Source organism: Tubulanus polymorphus, chromosome 10 (genome assembly GCF_964204645.1).
Source record: "Tubulanus polymorphus chromosome 10, tnTubPoly1.2, whole genome shotgun sequence".
NCBI lineage: Eukaryota > Metazoa > Nemertea > Palaeonemertea > Tubulaniformes > Tubulanidae > Tubulanus > Tubulanus polymorphus.
The window spans coordinates 6082593-6099889 of record NC_134034.1 but is presented as its reverse complement, the minus strand read 5'-3'; the positions used below and the strand labels follow the sequence as shown (position 1 = coordinate 6099889).

Genomic DNA, 17297 nt, shown 5'->3' with positions numbered 1-17297 from the left:
ACCATGAATATTCGAGAAAACCAGCCGGGAGAAGTTTCGTTGCAAACTGGTTCTATCGCTCCCTTCTCTGCCAGTTCCTTGAGAGCCGGAGAGATTAAGGCCTCCTGACCTGGTTTTGGCCGCATGTCGGGAGGTGACCTCATCAGGCGCGGTCGCCTTAGGAAACGGAGACGGTAGCCCCGAGAGACGACCCGGGAGGGCCAACCGTCTCCAAAGAGGTCGGACCAGTGGGTTGCTGCCTGTTGCAGACAACCTCCCACTGGTCCCAAGAATTCATTTCGAGTTTTTCCGAAAGGAAGAGCCCCTTTTTGGAGCCTTCCCCTTGCCTTGATACGAACCGGAACTGTTACGACCGGACGAGCCTTGACACGATTGTTGAAGTTGCGCGCTAGTTCTCCAACCGGCATCCGAAGCCGCCTGAGAAAGCGCTGAAGTTTGAGATGGTCCTGTTTGCGTCCGTGCCGAACCTTGCGCCGCCGGCGTCGGACCAGAACGCTTTTTCCACGGAGTTCGGGGGTTGGACTTGGCCTGAACCTCCCGAATCTTCCTCAGCTCTGCGGAAACCGGAGCGCACCAACCGGAGAAGAGACGTGAAGACGTCCCCAATGGGGCTCTCAGCAAAGCATTGGACACCATATCCGGTAGACGAGTTTTGGCACTGGAGTCCATCACTGACTGACGGGAGGCTAACACCAGATTAGCCTGACCCCGAACCGACAACGGAATTACATGCGAAACAGACCGAGCCAAAGATTGGACAATCCGGTCCATTCCCTCCAGTTTTAGGGCAACTGACTCTGGGTCGGAGCCCGCATGAACGGCGGCGTGAGTCTCGCGAAGCTCACCCGTCAACACCTTAAGTGCCATATCTTGAAACGAACCAACCCTGGTAAGATTGTCCAGGATTGACGTCATGGCCACCAAACAGGACTTAGGCAAACGAATACCCGACTGTGCTGTAACAGTATCCGGGCTGATCAAAGTATAATCAGCATCCAGGCAGTTATGACTGTGATCCACAGCACCTGGAGTTGCGTAATACGCCGAGCGAAATGCGCCTATAGGTGGATCGGTTGAACTAAAATATTTCCCAGATTTCATACCCAGTTCTGGAGGGGGAAATGAAAAAGTTCCAGGCCGACATTCACCCCATAATTGCGTATCCAATCGAGCCCATTCTCTTGAAACCGCTGACGATTCCCGTAAAACGTTAAGATCGGAGTCCGGAGGGCGATAAGCTTCCATTGACTCACCGACCAGAGGAGCTGCTGTGGGCTTAGCGCGAGTTGCCCCGTGCTTGACAAAGAACTCACTTATCATCGCTCTAAATGGCATGTCCCCCGCTGGTTCGGATAAAACTGAACGGGACGGAGATACATTGCGAGCCAGGGAAGCCCCCATCGTCTGGGGCAACCCACAATTGCTTGCGACAGGAACGAACCCAGAAGGAATTGCTGCCTCTGGGACCGGATCCTCATTGAAATCAGACCCTACCGCAGCATCCAGGAATTCAGAGTCAGAATTCCGAAAAACTGAGTGGGCTGGCGAACTTCTAACCGGACAATCAGGAATAGGCTTACCTGTTGTAGAAGTTGCAGCAACTTGTTATGACGAAGATAACAAGTTTAAAATTTTCTCCTCAAATACATGGAAATCCTTCTGAGTCAGGTATTTTCCAGTATCCCGACGATCATGCCGACTTCGGTGACGGTCCCTCGAACGGGATCGCAACCTACTAGAAGAATCGCTTTCATCGCTAACCGACGTCGACGAATGATGAGAAGACCGACGGCGAAACTTCCGACAATAACGATCGTAGTCCCTCTCGCGATCAAACCTTGATCTGTGAGAAGGAGATCTTGCTCGTTTATTACGCTCACGGCGTCTAAATCTAGTGGGAGAGCGAGCTCTATCCCCGGAGCGACGATCAGAATCAGACGATGAACGTACCGGATGTTTTGAACCGGACGACGTCTGGACCGGACCGGTGGCCGAACCGGACCGATGCTTGACCCGGACCGGTACCGACCGAACCGGTGCGGGCCGTTCGCGACTACCGCGGCGCGCGCTCGGTTCCGAACATGTAGTCTGAACCGGCCGAACCGGCCGAACCGGTGAACGACCAGAGACCGGTGAATGATCGGAGACCGGTGCCGGTGAACCAGCGTTCCTCCCCGGTGAACGGAGTTGGGAAGCCGATCGTACCTGAACGACCGGCGACCGCTCCGCTTTACGATAAGAAACAGGATTAGAAACGTCCGTTGGCACATCGGCCGAAACCGACTAATCCCTGCTAACTCGACGACGATCTCTTAGTTTAAGAGCCTTATCGGCCCGAAGCCAAAGGTCCTCGGACCACACGACGCAAATATTGCAAGGATTGCTCCTTGCACATATTTGACCGGATTTGCGCCTGCACGACGCACATGAATCGTGGTTGTCCCAGGCGCCAAACAAATGCCCGCATCCCTCCCCGCCACGATGCTGACCCTTAGGAGGGGGTGGCATAATTATCCTGTTACAAATCAAAACAATTCAATTCAATTCAATCAAATTATATTTGTAAATAAAATTCTTACGGAAAAAAAGAAATCAGGGATAACCCCCAAACCGAACGGACTCACCGTTACGAGAGTGAAAACTCCCTAATATCCTAATTCCCAGATTTTTACGGCGAAAAAATCCAACGCGTTCTACTGCGAGAACGCCAAGAAAAAAGATGACGGATTTCGCCGGTGGCTAAATGCAATACCGCAGGGCCGGGTCGTATAGAAAAACCATTGGCGATAAATCCAAATTTAGAAAATATTGGCAAAAACCATAGGAAAGGGTACAGTACTCGATGGAAATACAGAGGCGTTTGAAAAAAGCGGAAATATTACACAGGGATGAAAACAGAGGAAAATATTAGAAATAAAATTTTAGGCTAACTTGTGCTGGCCAAACCAGCAGCCGCGAGCACCAAAGCTGCGAAGCCCCCTAATGGGGGGTTTGGAGGACCTGCCCAAGAAAATTTTGAAATTTCAAGGAGATTTTGGCGCATCTGAGGCCCATTTTTCAATGACAAAATAAGACTGCTGCCACGCAGTTGGTCGTTTGTTATTTATGTCTTGAGTAAATGAAAGGGATGGCCCCGACAATGTCCAAATCAGTAGAACATGTTCACATGTTCATACTTAAATGCACTTGTCAATAAATAGTTGAGTCCCGAGAGGATCTATAATCTTCCTATCTATCACTCAAGACAAGCGCACTGTGCCTGAATTAAAACAATGACTACTTTAATTGAGCACGTAGGCTATGCTTTGTTGAATGAATTGAAGCCCGCAACCGCAGATTCTAAATATCGATTTTCCCAAAGTGCTATTACATGTATATACATTTTTGATCTGTACTGTGGGTTTAGACAACAGCGATGTTTCGCTATGATGTTGTAAAAAAGATTTCTGAGCTCGTAGCACCGGTTTTATAAGACGCTTTTACGGTCCGTTCTGTAAGTGTGCTACGATCTAACTCTCAACTTTTCCCCGAGAGCCTAATCCCCCATCATTTTCTGAACGGATCTACATCAATCTCAAGAATGATTAAAATGAACCTCCAAACGCGGAAATCCGCATTTCCGCCGAGGATCTTCATCCCTGATTACAATGAAAGTTATTAGGTTAACTACATGTATTTGCAAGCACCGAAGGTGCAAACCCCTTTGGTATGGAAAACTGTGCTTCCAGTGCCTGTGATCCCAAAACCCTTTTCAATGCCAGTACCAGTAACTTTGCCAATTAACATCCCCCGAGTGAGCATTTTTTTAAATTTCATTTGGAAACCCAAAAAATATGTGATAAGTGCCAATTGTGTCAAAAAATGGCTGTCAACCATTTTGATACTGAATGGGCCAGCTTTTGGGCTGCAGATGAGTCTAAGCTAGATAAATGTATAAACCAAATATCTGAAGGCAATACCTATCAACGCTTTTTTAAATCTTAACAAAATGTTTGATTCTATCTAAGGATAAACAGAAGCCTGACGATGGATGAAAAGTGAAAAGAACAGCCCTCTGAATTGGTTTAAAGGACCAAAAGAAAGCAATATTCATACATAATTATACACACTGGACAGTCTTGCGATAGACACAGGTTTACATTACAAATCGTTTTATATATGGACATACCTCAGGGCTGGGTGGTAGTTCACTGGGCTAGACAAAAAACAAATAGACGATAAGACATTCTGTATAATATTCTATGTAGGAAATAGTAATTCTACTATCCTCCTTACAGGGATGTAAACTCGATGGCATCAGGAAGTTTAACTACAGTAGACCTCAACTCAAATTCATTGGAACCAGAAAAAAATCAATGAGTTAAGTGGGATTCCACATGTTGACATTCAATTATATGAAGTTATCTGATTTTAGGACCTCTAGCCATGCTAGAGATTGTGTACGTACTTAATAACTAAATGTCTGAATGTCCGTGAGCGGTGTATTGTCCTATCGTGTAGCATGGATTGTTCTACTGTTACTACCAGTAGCCTACTAGTAAAGCAATAAGCACATCCATGTTTTTAATCGATACTTGTGTTTGCTACCGGGAGATCGTTCAGATATTTCAGTCGAAAGGAGTTTGAATTTACTTGTGGTCAAGAATAGTTCGAGCTGAACGAACATTCAAGCTGACCAATTTCACGAGAGTGAATTTAAATGTATGGTAAACAAAGACAGAAAAAAAAATTCAACACTACACTGAGTTGAACCGATTTTTGACTTAATAGGATTTGAGTTGAGAGGACTCTACTATACCACAATACAAACAGTTCACTAAAAAGAATCATTGACATCAAAACTAGCAGTGCCTGCCAGATGTCTCTCAATGGAGTCCTAATGCCATCAAGTTGGAATCCCAGAAAAAGGGGATGTACTTTACTTGATTGAGCACAATAAATAGGATTCATTATGCTCTTTTTGGATTGACACTATGATGTTTTTTCAATTTCATAAGGAAATACGAAATACAAGATGAAAGCCCATTAGCTAATGGTAATTTTTGTTAATCTAGTAAAAAAGCCTTTCCCTATTTCTATTACGATGTGAAGGTTTGTTAATTTCTATGGCCAAATACAGATTATTATAGGTGTTAGATTAACATAAAATCATATCAATCCTTAACCAGTTCACTGCTTCTGTAGCTGCACAAAGGACATTGCGCGGCTCTGCGCTTTTTTCATGAAATGGCCCATATATCATCTTTTGTTTTGTCAGGCAAATCTCGAACTGTGACAGTCAAAAAATTATGTTCCCCGCTGCACAATATCTATAATAAGACCTGGACACACTAGCTGATTACTTGTTTGAGTCGCTAATTTCAATTCATACAGTCCCGAAATTTTGAAACAAGATAGGGAAACATTCTAGTCGGCAACTGCATCGACTAGATCATGAGGGCACAGCATTGAAAATAAATCAATCTAATTTCTATTGTCAACCAGGGGTCCAACTTTTGGGAACAGGTATGATGCTCGACTTCTGAACATTTTAACATTTAACACCCCTCTTGGGCAAATTATAGAACCAACTAGTAAATAAAAATTTGCAATAATTATAGAATACGTCATGGTTTTCAGCCATTGCATTTTATTGAGTGAAAAATAAAGCCCCAAACAAGCCAAAAATGTGAAGAATTCTATATTTCTCAAAAGTAGCATAACTATCTACGTTCCTGCCAACACCTGAGCCGGTTGGCCAAATTAGTTGATGAGTAAAATTTGCCAGTGTGTCCAGTTTGAAGTAGATGGAAACTGGTTAAGGAAGTGATGTAAGGGTTGAATACAGCCGGTAAGCCTCCCTCAAAGATATTCTGGGCCAATTTGATTCTTTATTCTGCTGTGATGCAATTGATATGTACCAGCACACATATTTTATACATTTATACTTACAATGTCACCTACAAGCTCACGGCGTAACTGGATGAAAAACTGCTTGCGCTTGAATGAGATCTTTACAATTTTCGCCCATGAAAATGTATTGATTTTTACATTGTTTTGAAAGACAGAAAGACCAGAGCTATGAACCCCTAGTTGTATCTCAACTTGGTGTTGGTCCTGTAAAGATACAAAACAACAAGTTACATAAACAGAGGCACTAATGAATTCATCGAGTGAAAAACCTGGCGATAGGGCATAAAATAAAAAAGTCCTTGTTTCTGGTCCCACTAGTATGATTTTAATGAGTAGGTAGGTAGGGAATTCTTTTTTTGGGTGTTCAACACATCAAAGTGATATGTCCAGAGAGTCCAAAAGTGTCATTACCGTCATACCCCTATAGGACGGTAGGACGGACAGACAGACCAGTCATCGCTATTGGTTGCAATCACATACAATGATTAATGAAATCCTTCGATGTCAGTCATTGATTTGATTAGACAAATTGAAATAACGAGGATTGAAATTAAATATAAAATTCTCTACCAAACAACAAACTTTATTGTGAAACCTTTATTTACAATTCTTTTTACTAGCGAACAAGTCTGATGCCTCTTTCGTTTTGTTGCCGGTTCGTTATTACATGTAATAGGTTCTTCATGCTTATAATATCCTCTAAATCCATAATCACGATCTGTCTGCAGCCGCCATTGTATCAATCGCGCTAATTACAGCAGAGAGCCATTGCGTCTGTTTGGTGGCAAAACAGGGAGATTGTGTTTACAAATACTTTCTATGTATTTCCATTTGTTTTTCATTTCGACCAAAATAGATTAAGCAGATGTAGTACCATATAGTAAGGCACTCGCGCAGTGTATAGGTTGCCCCAGTGACAGCCGGCTGATCTATGTATCGTGTGCATGCTTGTGGGAAGCCATGCGTATGTCAGCTCACGCCAGCGGTTAACAAAATGCTTTAGCGCATCTTGAAAGTCCTACCATGTCAGTATTATGATTACCCCGATATGAACAATAAAAAATAACTTTTTGCTATCAACTATTTCCTGATCTGAAAAAAATTTTATTTTCTATCTTGCTCAACTTCCCATAAAAACTTTAGCCTTTTTGATCGGGTCGGTCGGGGGACCGGAAACAAAGACTTTTTTACTTTGTGCCTAATAGATATGCACAGCCAATGAAAATGACCACAAATTACAATCATCCAAGCATAGTTATTAATTATTCAATCCAAAATATATTACTGTAAATCATAATCTAGTCACATTTAAAAGGAATCTGATATACCAGACAAACTGCGTCAACCCATTGACATTCTAAACCATTGAATATCAAGGCAAAACGCCAATTGACAACAAACTTGCAAGAGTCTGACACTGCTGCTGCTTAAATAGAACTTGAAAATGCTTCAGCAACTGGGGTCCGGGATACCATGCCCATAGGTGAAATGTTTAATAATCTGACAATTTAAATGTTCAACACCACTGATGAACCAATACAGAAACAAACTAGAATGTGGCGAAGCTACGCATCACTCCCAAGGGTTAGCAGTTTTAAACCCATCGACTGAGTGAAAATTCATGAAAATCTATGTAGAATTACAGGCTGTATTGCAGTAACAGACAATTCAAGATGGCTGCTCTGGTGGCCATATCTAATGGCTGACAGGGGTAGACATTTCACCTACCCAAATACTAACATAAAGATTCATCGAACCCTATCAAGAATTGTAGGTCATATTGCGCTAACTTTCAGGGCATCTGGGAAATCCTCCGGCCGGAATCTAGCAAAAATCAATATCAGTTTGGTGTGGAAGCCATGTTTGATTTATAACAAATGTATCATAGATTCTGATTGGTGGTTGAAATCTTAAAAAAAAAAAAACAGTAGAAAGCAGGTTCGAATCCTTGAAGCAGCAGCTATTTTCTCGGCAGAAAGATTTTTCAATAGTTATCATTAATTTTATTTGAATACAAAAAAAATAGATTTACAGGCAGTCAGCATTTTGGATCCAGCAGTATTGATTTATAGAATAGTTTATTTTGACGGACTATATATATGCATCACATGCGCTCATCAGTCTGATCATTTCTTTAATAAAATGAAATTGAATTTGATATTTCCCGGCAGAATGAAATTCGATTGACTTTGCATTTTATGCAAATCAAGGTCATCCATGCCTAGCGCCGATTAGTGAAAAATCTATTTTTCCTGACCCTAGCATAATTGAAAAAGAAAACAAGAGCCCCAAGGGGCACAATGGCCAGACTGTCGTATTTGGCAAATGATTATATAATACAGTACAGTACAATCATGTTTTTATAAGTAGCACAGATGGGGAGCTGGCAGGAACAAATAGAGCTAGGGGCACACGAGCGTAACTTTTTGCCCGATTGCAAGAATTTGTAAATCGCCCGAAAAATTCATGGCGATTGAACATGTTTGATATTTTTGCCCGCGTATTTACGACGCGATGTAAAAGTGGTTTATGTTTACATCTATCGGCAAATGTTCTATGATGATCTGGATTGGGAGGACCACAGACTAAAGGTCTTAATGTACGATTTTCATTTATGCTAACAATGGAAAATTAAAAGATGCTGCATAAAAAAACGTGCTCAAATAAATCGAATTTTTGACACTTTTTGGTTAATTTCTAAAAAAATATGAAACCAATGCTTTTCAACTTAGCGCACCATACAGAAAAACGTATCACGAAATATATTTTTGCTTAATCCGTTAGTAGTGAAATTACAGGCTACTGAAATTGCATTTGAGTGTGCTAAAAATAGCTATAAGCATAGTGTATTAAGCACACAAATGATTATTGATCGGCCAGACCGTTGACAAAGGCAAAAAATCAGCAGCTCTGAAATATCAATGAGCTGCCTAATTAGGGCAGTTTTCAGCCGACTTGGGACTGAGCCACGAACTGTAATGAGCACTATTAGACCGCATGATTAATACATGGTACTGGGTTTTCCCATTGACTCACTTGTCATCATTACAACAAGCTATACATGTAGGCCTACTTGGATGCTGAGCGATTAATTTATAATACATACGTAGAAGGATACGTTTAAGAGGTAAAACGGTAAATATTTCAGTTGAAGAGTTGATATCTGCAGGGCTACAAGTAAAGACGTCCAGTATCGCTTGCCGATCTTTGCTCAAAAGATTTCCGGAATATTTCCACTGGCAATCAGAATGCAGATATTGATACGATAATCAATGATTCTGTTAAATTGGAAGGGTTGGAGGGTTTATCTTAGTTACACTGCAAATCTTTTGTGTTATGGCTAAACACTGGTTGAATGCGTTTTTTAGATTTTCAGTCACACAATGTGGTATAATAATAGCTGTGGCTACTTAGTAATTTTGGCAAACAACAAGGACAATCAATTAGCCATTATGATTCTGTTCAGGCTAGATTTAGGCTGCGGATGAATCAGTCTAGGGACAGACAAACGAACGGACAAAACAAAAGTGAATACATTAGTCAGCAGGGGTTTTTCCCAAAGTCGGCTAAAATATACATACTCTAGCATAATGGAGGTCGACACCATACATATCCAATCGTTTTGCTCGTTCTAAAAAGTTGTATTCCGCATCGGCTGGTGTCTGTCCTCTAAAAAAAGCAAACACGCAAAATTAATTCACTGATATTTTTGTACCCGTATAAAATAATTTTAGAACACCCTTCTAGTAAACAAAACTTAATTTAGCTCTACATTCATTGAGCTTTCCAATGATTACATACAAGATATATTATTCCATAGGCCTAAGACATAAGCATATCGTACAATTCATTATAAAGTATCTTTGTTCAATTCATTCAACTACATCCATTATATGTTCGGCATCTACGTATTACCAAAGATCTCGCTGTGGGTTTTGGCATGCTGCGGCACTTAACCGCCATGCAAATAAAAGATGCTACATGCATAAAAATATTCCAATAAGATATGAAAACACGAAGTGACTCGGTTATCCAACACCCCCTAGTAAACCATACAATTCAACACAATCCTACAACATATAAGTTTCAAAATATTCATTGGCGCCAATATAGATAAGCAAATTTTATGGACATAACTCAATATTTAACTCCCCCTGGTAATGACAACAAATATCTGGGTAAACCGAATTCCATGTGAGATGAATATGATGACACTGATAACATTTAAATAACATATAAATACCAAGATTATAATCAAACCCCCAGTTTCGCTCCCAGCGGGTGCGGTGGGTGTGTAAGGGACACTCAATCAAAAAATCAAAAACGAAATTTACCAACCAAATAAATAACAGGGACAATCCCTATTCTAAGATCAAAACCTGTTGATATTTTTCTCAAAAAACCTAATTCTACCTACAAATGATGACACTAACAGGGATCCCAGAGGGCCTTCAGCAAATCCACGGAAATTTCGGATGTTAGAAAAAATTTATGATTAAAAGCAGGAAATGAGAACTACAAAACAGTTTCCGGTGACCTTGACCTTTGACCTATAGGACCCAAAATGTGATCCCTAGGATAACCCAACCAAAAAATTAATTCAATCTTCTTTGTCCCAATAAGTTGAAACACTACCGGAACGTCAATAATTGTATAAATAGAGTGAGTCACACAAAGCTTCACGCCATATAAACTTATTACATACGTCAACAATTGTAGAAACGGCTCACCATGAAGCGCCGCTCAGATAGGCCTATAAATACCCTGGGATTTCCCAGCATGCAAAAAATTTAAAAAATCAATGCGCGAAGGTCCCGACACTGCAGCTCAGCCGCTGAATTAACAAAACCAGCAGATTAAACTTTTCAAGTTTCAATGCCCGTAGATAAACTTTTATTATGATTACCAAAATATTTTTCAAAAATTAGGTCACCTTAGGTTACCAAATGGAAATAAATTTAATGCTTGCTGAGCTTTAATGACAAATCTAAATTATATAAATGGAAGAACATCAAACTTTTATGCACGTAAGACTACTAATCACCGGCAGGCAAGTGCTTCAAGCAAACTGCCGATGATCACTTCCTAGTCTAAGGATATGAAAATTACCGAACTTAAACTAGTTGATTATGAACCCAAATGCTGGGAAAACGCATCTGAGCAACTACAAATAGAAAATTTTTCCGGGGGAAGGCCCCCGGACCGCCTATCCTGATAGGTGCTTGCACCTAAAGGGCAAGCACCTATCAGGACAGGTGGTCCAGGTTCTCGCGTACATGCCGCCCCTCAGAAATTTATCACAATGGAGAACACTGCAGATATTTCTGGAAAATCCTGATGGAGATCTGATCAAAGGGTGTTAAGCAGATTTCCAGAGATTTTTTCCTTGAAAATTTACGCAGACATGGCTAACCAATCAATCCATAATCTTTCAATCGTGGTGTCAAGACAAATTTGACAGACGACAAAATCGTCATACTGGCACTTAAAGGGTAACTAGGAACTGCCATAATTCTACATATTATTGATAACACAAGGGTATCAGCAAGAGTCCGCTGGATCAGAAATAATGTGTTAACTGTGGATCGTAGTTGATAAGCATATCATCTAAGTTAACATCTTCAGGTCATTGCAGGCTAAGTGGGTCATCATGAGTTAACCACATCACCACAGGTTAAGTTAATAGATAGCATGGTCCCATTTCAGGTGGATTATTGACAATAAACAAATACCTGTGCGTTTTGTGTAGTTTTGCAACTTCTTTTTCGAATTCATCATTTTGATTGGGGATAAATGCGAATTCAGACAGATACCCATTTGTGTGCTCTTCTGAATTATAATCACCAAGTTCAGCTGCAAGAAAACATTTCATATCTTATCTGTTTGATGTCAAAACTTAATTACCGCAGTGTCACCGTACAAATAATTTGTTAAGTAAATGTAAAAGAAGTTTTCAGTCAGGAGTAAATTAACCATTTTAAATACATGTATTATCAATATAGTATTACTTAGCCGTGTTATTGTTCCTAAACCTTCTAGTAAGTACTTTGATACTACACGTGATGTAGGCCTCAATTAGTGCTATGAGTGTACATGTACATTAATAGGAATGGTAGTTCCTGAATATGAAAATTCAGTTACCTTGTTTCTAATCAATTGGAAATTATACCCATGACATAAAAAAATCGATCAGCTAAATAGCGATAGATCAAAATCTATCCTTAGCCACAAGCATATTCTATGTTTTTGGAATATCCAGGCAGACTGAGGGTCAACAATTTAAATTGTTTTACTTTGCAATTAAGTTGTACAATTATTTATTTCATACAATTTCTTTGGAAGATTTATGATTGAAATGTTAAAAATAATCGCCATTGCTGCCCTCTATATGAATAAATATTTGTTACGCAAATAATTATTTTGAAGAAAAACTTCCTTCATTTGGCAGCGCATTGATATCTTAGAACCAAACAACTAAAACAGATTTGCAAGAATTGTTTTAATGAACTGAAAATCACAGATTGAATAAAGCCTGACTTATGTCGATAAGCGCTGCAATGCCTACCAATTCTTACTAACGCAACTGAGAGACACCTGTTTGGTTTGTGTTTGAAACTACTTGAATCTGAAAGTTTGTAACAAGATACTAATATTGCTAACTAGTGGTCACAACTTGTACTCGGTACATACGGTCTCCGATTGGCTGGAATTCCTGTGCTCAGTTCCATCGCTTGACAGCCGAGCTTAGGTCAGTTTCACTCGAAAGTAACTGTCGACCTACCATAGGCTGGAGTAGAACATGGGCAACTAGCCAGATACAGCTTACGACAGGTCGGTAGGCATCAGGTTACCGTCGCAAGCTGGCTTATGTTGAATGGATATGACAGCAACTGGCAGCCTATCGTAGGCTGCTCATTGCCGATAAATGCAGTTGCGTCGGTAGGAGTTGAGTCACTTGTTGACTAAAGCCAGCCTTAAATAACCCTTTGCTCAGAAAGGGTTTATTCCTTTTTCCCAGAAGGGGATGGAGGTATCACAGTGTACTTCAAAAAACAAAATGGAGGCTTTTTCACGGCAATGTGTCTAGTAAGGACATATGTGCATGTGTAGTTCTCAGAATACTTAGTGGTGATAAGACGAATTGTAATTTTGAAAATCTTGATTTCTAAGTGACATCAAAATCGTTTTTCTTAATATGCTGCCCCATTATATGCTATATCTATACTAGACTGATTCCTCAGCTAACAATCCTGTTACGCTGTCTGCACCAATTGAAAACATTGGGGTAACTACCAGTGCACCAAGTTTGAAAAAAATTTTGTGAGAATGAAGGCTCTATCGTGCAAATGTTGTTTTCAAATGTGGCTCCTAGTGGCCACACTTTAAATTAGTGCAACCTAAATAGCCAGACCATTTCCCACCTGTATACCAAGTTTGATAAAGATTTCGTGGGAAATGAAGGCTTTATCGAACTAGCATCGTTTTCCAATGCAGCCCCCTGGTTGCCACTACTCCAGCGACCTATTTTCATATTCAACAAAATTTGTTAGCGCGTTTGTCTCTACATCTGCATAAAATTCTATGATCCAAGGTGAAATACTTCAGTAGTTATAGATGTTTATAATAAAACACAGACAGACACGTCGAAATCTATATGCCCCCACTAATGTCGTTCCAAACAGTTGTGGGTAAATGAAGAAATCGGGGACAAAGCAGTTTAAGTTAACTAGCATAAACATTTAAAGAAATCCCACAATTTGAATGTAATATGATGAAATTCATTATTTTGAAACCAAATTGTAACATATAAAATTCGAATTGTGGGATTTCTTCAATTATCTACAGTGAACACAGATTAGAGTGTTTTTACAACTACAACTTCCTGGTTTAGCTATCTTGCTTTTTCATGAACTCCAAATGTGAAAAATATACACGTTACAAAATATAATATATGTGCTAAAATATTCCAAATTCAATGTTATGCCCAAGAATTTTTGAAAATGTGAAAATCATATTCGCAAAATAAAACTTTTACTCGTTGTTTCAAAGTCTGTTGAAGGCATCATTCGAAGATTTGCTTCTGAAAATCTAAATTGTGTTAGGAACGTATGTTGCAGCATGATAAATACTTTTGTTTTTGTAACAGAGACTGTTGCCAGGAACAAATTTCAGATTTTTCCTTCTATTCAGTCCAGCAATAATTTGCGTGATTTCTGAATAAAATTCTGAATACTTTTTTTCAGAGAATAAAATTGAAGTGAATTGGAATGCACCTTCCAATCATTTCACTATTTGTTCAGCAATATTGTGTGGGAAACTAATCGCAGGGAAATGGTTAACCTCTTCACTACCACAGATAATGTAACATACCTCACCAGGATTCAAACCCAATGGCATCATTCAATTAATATAAATTCGGTGTTAGAGGCTGTTAAAGGTACAAATCCTCCATCTATGAGTAAAAATTGGAACTAAATTGAAGCAGACAAGCATATAGTACGGCTACACGCCAGTGGCGTAATGAATCGCCACACCAGCGGTTGTAGTAAACACATATATTTGCGACGTAAATATACGTCACGCATGGTGAGTGAAGGTCATTAATTGGGACGTGAATATATGTCACAAGTGGTAATGAAGAGGTTGACAAAAAAAAAAACGAAAGCATATCTTACATTGTACTGCATAGCTGGATAGCACAGCAGCTGTGTTCCATGCTACCACTAGCCGACCTTCAAGTATATCCTTCTTCAACTGTAGAAAGAAATGATACCTGTAGAAAATAAAAAAATTAGATAGATGCATCGTGTTAAGTAATATATAACAATCTTGTAGCTCATTGATGTCTATCTCTTATTCTGAAGACTACCAGTATCAATGAAATTTAAGTATTCAAAAATGATGAAATATGCATGCAACGATATTAATGACCACAAAATCCAGTTTCAGATCCAGGCAAAATCCAGAATAGAACAGTCGCAGATCGGGGGGGCGGGGGGGGGGGGGGGCGGTGGGAATATTCAACACACTTAGGAGAATGTATGGAAACAAATGAAACGCATTTAAAGTGAGCCTATAGAACACTTTGAACTGCATACATAAACACTTAATAGGTAAGTGCCATTCACAACCTAGGGAGAATGAGATGCTGGAAAATTCCAATTTTACCCGAGGAGTTATGCCTTACGCTATGTTAGCCTTTGTTATTTTTCATTGGACTTTGGATTCTTGCAGACTTCCTGCATTCATACATCTTGTCATGTGTAATGAACATTTTCAGTACGCATAAAAAGATATATAAAATACATAATTATGGAATCTATACTATAGCAGGTTAACCGAAGATACTTAGTCATTGGGTTGGCATGGCATGTGCACTTTAAATTAAGTTTTTGGTACCAAATGAAAGACACTGGCTCTGACTATAGTTTAGAATTGATTTCCTGCCATAATGTTTAGATTGATTTCTGGACCATTTAAGTTTGAACCCTCTGCATTACATCATTGTGCACATTGGTCATAACAAAAAGTTGCATGCTGTGAGCATTTGCAGTTGGTTGGTTGCTTTGAAAAGGGTACTTAAGAGTCGTGGCAGGTGTCCCGGCAAAGGCAGCACTAGCAAAGCTCTTGTAGGAGGTCTGGAGTCCTCCACCATCTAATTTGAGTGACCCCTGCCCCACGCTAATGCCTTGTCAGTCATGCTAAAATCAACTAAAATTCTGCTCGATTGAATATGGACAATTTCTGCAATTAAAGGATTCCATAATATGTAACTACTTACCTTGTGTATTCTTCCTGCAAACGACTTGGATCCGAAACATAAAACTTGACTCGAAAATAGAAAATATATGGTGGCCCAACTGAAAAAAAGAATCCTTACAATAAGTACATTATTAGGCCTACGCACATCTCAATGTATTTTGAATAATAAAGGGAATTCTATAATGAAAAAGTAAACCATCCAAATGTTTACCTCGCATTTGCTTCTTGACAGTCTTTAAAGGGTCTAACCATCTCTGAAAATAGACAAAAGTGGTGCTGTGAAAATATAGATATGTGAAAAGAACTATGAATGAATGTGACTCAAATTATGATACCTGAAAAGTTAATAACATGGTAGGCCTTCGAGAAAATTGATGGATTGGAAGGACTGACAGCAGTAGGAATTGAACATACCATTATTTCATGTAAGAAGTGAATGCATGTAGGAAAAGCAGGCGTGAAAGAATTCTAAACAGTAACAAAAAATAAAATGAAAAGTACAATGTTACGGAAAGCTAGGTGGTCTGGCGACACCATACCCGCAATCTTAGAATTTTCTGGGGGTTGACCCCAAGACCCCCTAAACCGCATTGCCTCTCAGCGCTTACCAGGATACCCAAAACAATGAAGAGCCCTTTTCATATTACATAAACCCCTTTCTCCCAGTCAGGAATACCACAATCCAGCATTCCAATATCAGTTAATAACACCTCCTGTTTCGCTCCCGGTAGGTGTGGTGGGTCTGTAAGGGACACTCAATCAAAAAATCTAACGAAATTTACAAACCAAATAAACAACAGGGACAATCCCTATTTTAAGATCAAAGCTGTTCGCCGAAAAAAAAAAAAAAAAAAATAACACCTAAGGCATGCTCCGTAAATGGTACAGTGATTGCCATAAAAGGTCGATCATTTCTTTATTTTCATGATACCTATGATGAATTAGTAACACTTTGATAACAGTTCAATGAATTATTTGCAATGACTTCATATTCTGAATGTTAATAGCTTAATGCGTCAATGGTGAGCACAGAAATAAAACTTGCCTATTAATCCTATGATTTACCACAGAGGGATACATGATTTAGGTAGGCCTATACCAAACATCAAGACAATCAATTGATTGAAGCATATTAAAATTTTAGCTCTAAGACTCCAAAAATGTCCAAAAACTACTCAGTCTGGGGTCAGATTAATGAACTCAGGAATTTTTGCATCTGTTTCATGATAGACGTCATCAAATTTATCACATCAAGGCACAGTGGCAGTGTTGGACAGATTAAAAAGAATTGCTTGGGATATTGTTATAATTACAATATACATAGGACCTACATATAATACACCTAGGCCTAGGCCTATATAAAAATTTTGGTTTTGAAAAAAATATTCATTGCTAGGGACCTTTAAAACAGCCAGGGCTTTTCTCATTGTTTGAATATCAAATGCAATGCAAATTTCTGTACTTTTGGTAATATTGATTCTCAAGGAAATATCTGCAAATAACTCTTACTTCAGAGGCAAGAGAGGAGAGCTGGATTCTCGAGAAGTGCATAGTCATTAGATCAAATTAGGAGGATGATGATACCCAGTAACCATGGTAACGACATGTGATGATATTTAAGGATTCAAGAATTGATCGATGGC

The 17297-nt window shown here is 39.5% G+C and overlaps 1 protein-coding gene across 6 annotated transcripts in view; it reads right to left on the bottom strand.

The window, feature by feature from the left end:
- Window positions 1–17297, bottom strand: part of LOC141911956 (tyrosine-protein phosphatase non-receptor type 4-like) — a 102905-nt gene that overhangs the window by 69590 nt on the left and 16018 nt on the right. For 5 of the 6 annotated variants that reach the window (XM_074803080.1, XM_074803081.1, XM_074803083.1 and 2 more), the window contains exons 4-9: window positions 15866–15908; window positions 15674–15752; window positions 14568–14665; window positions 11625–11745; window positions 9474–9561; window positions 5932–6096 (exon numbers count right to left, since the gene is read on the bottom strand). In XM_074803080.1, coding sequence (XP_074659181.1) covers window positions 5932–6096; window positions 9474–9561; window positions 11625–11745; window positions 14568–14665; window positions 15674–15752; window positions 15866–15908 — 594 coding nt within the window. The remainder of the gene's footprint in view (window positions 1–5931; window positions 6097–9473; window positions 9562–11624; window positions 11746–14567; window positions 14666–15673; window positions 15753–15865; window positions 15909–17297) is intronic. The other variant, XM_074803085.1, reaches the window with a different exon arrangement.